The sequence below is a fragment of the Chelon labrosus genome (assembly GCF_963514085.1).
Source record: "Chelon labrosus genome assembly, chromosome: 14".
In the NCBI taxonomy this organism is placed as follows: Eukaryota; Metazoa; Chordata; class Actinopteri; order Mugiliformes; family Mugilidae; genus Chelon; species Chelon labrosus.
Window position 1 is genome coordinate 164,081 of NC_140347.1, and position 5,938 is coordinate 170,018.

At 46.6% G+C, this 5,938-nt stretch overlaps 1 protein-coding gene across 1 annotated transcript; it reads left to right on the forward strand.

The window, feature by feature from the left end:
- Positions 1-2,729: 2,729 nt before the first annotated feature.
- Positions 2,730-4,936, forward strand: LOC311499363 (putative G-protein coupled receptor 132; the record flags this gene model as incomplete). The annotated part of the gene is made up of 2 exons (XM_084560318.1): positions 2,730-2,819; positions 3,148-4,936. 2 exons carry the CDS (start codon positions 2,730-2,732, stop codon positions 4,189-4,191), a joined length of 1,134 nt encoding a protein of 377 aa, XP_084416444.1. The 3' UTR covers positions 4,192-4,936.
- Between the last annotated feature and the right edge of the window lie 1,002 nt (positions 4,937-5,938).

Here is a 5,938-nt window from a genome sequence, read left to right on the forward strand (position 1 = left end):
TATGAGAGGGTGATCTGATGAGAGGGTGATCTATATATGAGAGGGTGATATGTATGTGAGAGGGTGATCTGATGAGAGGGTGATCTATATATGAGAGGGTGATATGTATATGAGAGGATGATCTGTATATGAGAGGGTGATCTGATGAGAGGGTGATCTATATATGAGAGGGTGATATGTATATGAGAGGGTGATCTGATGAGAGGGTTATGATCTGTAGATGAGAATATGAAAGGGTGATCTATATATGAGAGGGTGATCTGATGAGAGGGTGATCTATATATGAGAGGGTGATCTGATGAGAGGGTGATCTGATGAGAGGGTGATCTATATATGAGAGGGTGATATGTATGTGAGAGGGTGATCTGATGAGAGGGTGATCTATATATGAGAGGGTGATCTGATGAGAGGGTTATGATCTGTAGATGAGAATATGAGAGGGTGATCTGTATATGAGAGGGTGATCTATATATGAGAGGGTGATCTGTATATGAGAGGGTGATCTGATGAGAGGGTGATCTATATATGAGAGGGTGATCTGATGAGAGGGTTATGATCTGTAGATGAGAATATGAGAGGGTGATCTATATATGAGAGGGTGATCTGATGAGAGGGTGATCTATATATGAGAGGGTGATCTGATGAGAGGGTGATCTGATGAGAGGGTGATCTATATATGAGAGGGTGATATGTATGTGAGAGGGTGATCTGATGAGAGGGTGATCTATATATGAGAGGGTGATCTGATGAGAGGGTTATGATCTGTAGATGAGAATATGAGAGGGTGATCTATATATGAGAGGGTGATCTGTATATGAGAGGGTGATCTATATATGAGAGGGTGATCTGTATATGAGAGGGTGATCTGATGAGAGGGTGATCTATATATGAGAGGGTGATATGTATATGAGAGGGTGATCTGTATGTGAGAGGGTGATATGTATATGAGAGGGTGATCTGTATATGAGAGGGTGATCTGATGAGAGGATGATCTATATATGAGAGGGTGATATGTATATGAGAGGGTGATTTGTATGTGAGAGGGTGATATGTATATGAGAGGGTTATGATCTGTAGATGAGAGGGTGATCTGTATATGAGAGGGTGATCTGTATATGAGAGGGTGATCTGTATGTGAGAGGGTGATCTATATATGAGAGGGTTATGATCTGTATATGAGAATATGAGAGGGTGATCTATATATGAGAGGGTGATCTGTATATGAGAGGGTTATCTGATGAGAGGGTTATGATCTGTTGAGAATATGAGAGGATGATCTGTAGATGAGAGGGTGATCTGTAGATGAGACGGTGATGTATATATGAGAGGGTTATGATCTGTATATGAGAGGGTGATCTGTATATGAGAGGGTGATCTGTATGTGAGAGGGTGATCTATATATGAGAGGGTTATGATCTGTATATGAGAATATGAGAGGGTGATCTATATATGAGAGGGTGATCTGTATATGAGAGGGTGATCTGATGAGAGGGTGATCTATAGATGAGAGGATGATCTGATGAGAGGGTTATGATCTGTTGATGAGAATATGAGAGGATGATCTGTAGATGAGAGGGTGATCTATATATGAGAGGGTGATCTGATGAGAGGGTGATGATCTGTGTGTGAGAGGATGATCTGTAGATGAGAGGGTGATGATCTGTATATGAGAGGGTGATGATCTGATGAGAGGGTGATGATCTGTGTGTGTGAGGGTGATGATCTGTAGATGAGAGGGTTATGATCTGATGAGAGGGTGATGATCTGATGAGAGGGTGATGATCTGTGTGTGAGGGTGATGATCTGTAGATGAGAGGGTGATGATCTGATGAGAGGGTGATGATCTGTGTGTGAGGGTGATGATCTGTAGATGAGAGGGTGATGATCTGTAGATGAGAGGGTGATGATCTGATGAGAGGGTGATGATCTGATGAGAGGGTGATGATCTGATGAGAGGGTGATGATCTGTGTGTGAGGGTGATGATCTGTAGATGAGAGGGTGATGATCTGTAGATGAGAGGGTGATGATCTGTAGATGAGAGGGTGATGATCTGATGAGAGGGTGATGATCTGTAGATGAGAGGGTGATGATCTGTAGATGTGAGGGTGATGATCTGTAGATGAGAGGGTGATGATCTGATGAGAGGGTGATGATCTGTGTGTGAGGGTGATGATCTGTGTGTGAGAGGGTGATGATCTGATGAGAGGGTGATGATCTGTGTGTGAGAGGGTGATGATCTGATGAGAGGGTGATGATCTGTGTGTGAGAGGGTGATGATCTGATGAGAGGGTGATGATCTGTGTGTGAGAGGGTGATGATCTGATGAGAGGGTGATGATCTGATGAGAGGGTGATGATCTGTAGATGAGAGGGTGATGATCTGATGAGAGGGTGATGATCTGTGTGTGAGGGTGATGATCTGATGAGAGGGTGATGATCTGTGTGTGAGAGGGTGATGATCTGATGAGAGGGTGATGATCTGATGAGAGGGTGATGATCTGTAGATGAGAGGGTGATGATCTGATGAGAGGGTGATGATCTGTGTGTGAGGGTGATGATCTGATGAGAGGGTGATGATCTGTGTGTGAGAGGGTGATGATCTGATGAGAGGGTGATGATCTGATGAGAGGGTGATGATCTGTGTGTGAGAGGGTGATCTATATATGAGAGGATGAGTCTGTTAGTGACCTGGACCTGTCTCCAGTCAGTGGTTCTCTGATGAACCATTAATGTCCAGAGACTCTTCAGGTGTCAATCAATCAAATCCAGATGTCTCAGGTAAACCACCTCAAACAAACGTGGCCCCTCCCACCTGCCAGGTGAGGGTCATGTGACCAACAGCAATGGTTCACCTGTTAAGGAGAAGGTTTCTTTGACTGTTTGACTCCGATCAGTTCTGACAGGAAGTCTTTGAGAGTTCTGTGGTTTCAGTCTGAGACATTGACACGTCTTCAAGAGGAAACACACTTTTATTATGGCGGGGTTTTCCTGCTCATGTCTCAGAAATGATGACAGGAAGTCTTCTCAGATTTTAACACATCACTTCTTAAATCTGATACATCGTCAGAAACATTCTGATCAGCTGACGATCATTAAAGACAGAAGGTTGAGAAGACATAACAGTCTCTGTCCCCATGTGTCCTGTAGACTCCTGTCACTGTTTCCCTGACGACCAACCAGAGCTTGGTGCCGTGCGAGACGCCGTACAACGAGGGCCGTCTGCCGCTGGTGCTGCTGTACAGCTCGGTTCTGGTGGTGGGTCTTCCCGCCAACCTGCTGACGCTCATCCTCACCTGGCTGCAGGTGCAAAAGAAGAATGTTCTGGGTGTGTACCTGTGGGCCCTGTCGCTGTGTGACCTCAGCTACCTGTGCACGCTGCCAGTGTGGGCGGACTACATCGTCAATGATCACAGGTGGCGAGGGACGCCGGCAGCGTGCAAGGTGACAGGCTACATCTTCTTCACCAACATGTACATCAGCATCTTCCTGCTCTGCTGCATCTCCTTCGACCGCTACGTGGCCGTGGTCTACAGCATGGAGGCGCGTGGCCGTCGCCGACGCCGCCACGCCGCCTTCATCACCCTCGCCATCGTCCTGGTGGTGGCCATTGGTCACGTCCCCGTCTTCATCATGAAGGAGGGTGGTGAGGACAAGCAGCACTGCTTCGAGCCGAGTCAGAGCAGCGCCATGGTGACAGGCTTCTACTACGCCCGCTTCCTGGTGGGCTTCCTGGCGCCGCTGTTGCTGCTGGTGCTGACCAACCGTGGCATCCTGGCCAACGTGCACCGCAGCACGGGGCTGCGGTCGGAGCAGAAGCGGCGCGTCCGGCGTCTGGCGGTGGCCGTGGTGGCGCTCTTCCTGGTCTGCTTTGCCCCGTACCACCTGATCCTGCTAGCCAGAGCTGTCATCTTCCACTTCCCCCAGCTGAAGGACAGCACCTGCCTCTTCGAGACCACCATGTACACCCCCTACACCATCTCCCTGGGCCTGTCCACCGTCAACAGCGCCGTCAACCCCCTCCTCTACGTCCTGTCCAGCGAGAACATCCGCAGTGAGCTCAGCCGAGGACTCTGCCACGTCTTTGGTCCTCGGTCCAACAGCAGCCAGAACCAGATCCACCCATCCAACAACTCCTTGGAGATGAACTCTGGTGTCCTCCAGGAACTGCCTGGACCACCAGAGACCAACTGAGGCTGCAGAGACACCAAAGGTGGACTACTGGACTCTACTGGTCTCTACTGGACCCAGGTTGTTAAATCTCTTCCTGTTTCTTTCCGTTAGAATCTCTGAGTTAACCAACGTTCCACAGGAAACCCAATCATCGTCCTTAAAAGGACTTCCTGTCGTATCAGTACCTGTCCCTGTGAGTTCCTGTCTGAACTTTACGTGGTTCAAGCTGCTGAGCTGTTTCCTGTTTGTCATGACAATATGACAAACGGTCATATTGTCATGACAATGTGACAGATGCATAGATCCAACATGGAGGACATGACGGGGACATCTGTTCAGCAACACATTGACTGAAGGAACTGAAACTGAAACCAAGCACTGACAGAGCTGAACCTGAAAACAGGAAGTGACCTGTGTTGACCTTTGTCTGTGGTTTGAAATCTGATGAAAGGAGAAACAGACGATAATCAGCCCGTCACTCTGAGCCGAGGGTTAAAAGTTCACTTTATTACTGTTAACTTCATCGACAGAGACCCGGTTCTTGGAGTGGCGGTCTGTGGTTCTCATGGTGGTCTGTGGTTGGTTTAATGTTTATAATGAAGTAAATTCTCAGTAGCAGTGAAGGATTCTTATTCAATTATTTGGAAAGAAGTCACATGTCTAACCCTCGGAACTGATTTATTATCTCATGTCAAATGTTTAGATCACTTCTTTAGAACCCAATAAACGTCACGGATCCTTTAACGTCGTTACGTTTGGACCTTGTTGACTTTTCATCAGGTTTTCTGTCTGAAGCAGAGCAGGAAGTCTGACCTGATTCCTGCTGTGCTCTGATTGGCTCTGCTGTCGCTCTGCTCTCATCCAGCCACTCTGATTGGCTCATTTATTAAGGAACCTGTCAGACACGACTGAGTGTAAAATGAATCATTAATGAATGACCTGAATTAAATATGACAAAAACTGAATGGAGTCTGGTCAACTCAACCTCTGATCTCATGATGATGTCACATTTTGTTTTTGTCTCTGAATGACTGATCAGCTGATCTCCTGTAACATGCAGCAGTGAACTGTGGGAGACGCAGTCCTGAATTACAATGTCAAACAGAAATGATTCTTTAACCTCCAGAACCATCAGGTCCATGTTCCTGACCCTGGTCTCTGTGGATCTGGTCTCTATGGACCCTGGTCTCTGTGGATCTGGTCTCTATGGACCCTGGTCTCTGCGGACAGGTCAGACTCCAGTGTCAGTAACATTGTGTCTGTTCCTATATCTGATTAATTAGTGGTAAACTAAAAGAGTGTATAAAAGATAATTAGAGTACTGCAGTTACCCGTAACCCAAGAACACAAAGACTCTCCATTTGGACATGTGGAGAACCAAAGAACCCAAAGTGTTCCACATTGGGTTTTTACCTCTTGAAAGGGAATCTGGCTACAAAATCCTACTGATTCCTCTACAGGAGGCAACGTACACACATTTTATTTATCCTGGACATCATTGTGCACGTTATAGAATCCAGAAGAAGATGCTTTCTCTACGTGATGGTTGTATTGTTTATTATCTGTAGTATCACCATTAGACCACTAGATGGAGGCAAAGGGCTGAGTATGAAACTAAGACACAGGTAGAACCTTCACACCATACGACCGGTTGACTGCTGCAGAACGTTCAGCAGAACCCGGTACCAGGTTTGTTTGGTAAAAAACAAGCACAAAGAGAAGTCACCTGTTCTTCACCTGTTCTTCACCTGTCAATCAGACTCTCAGA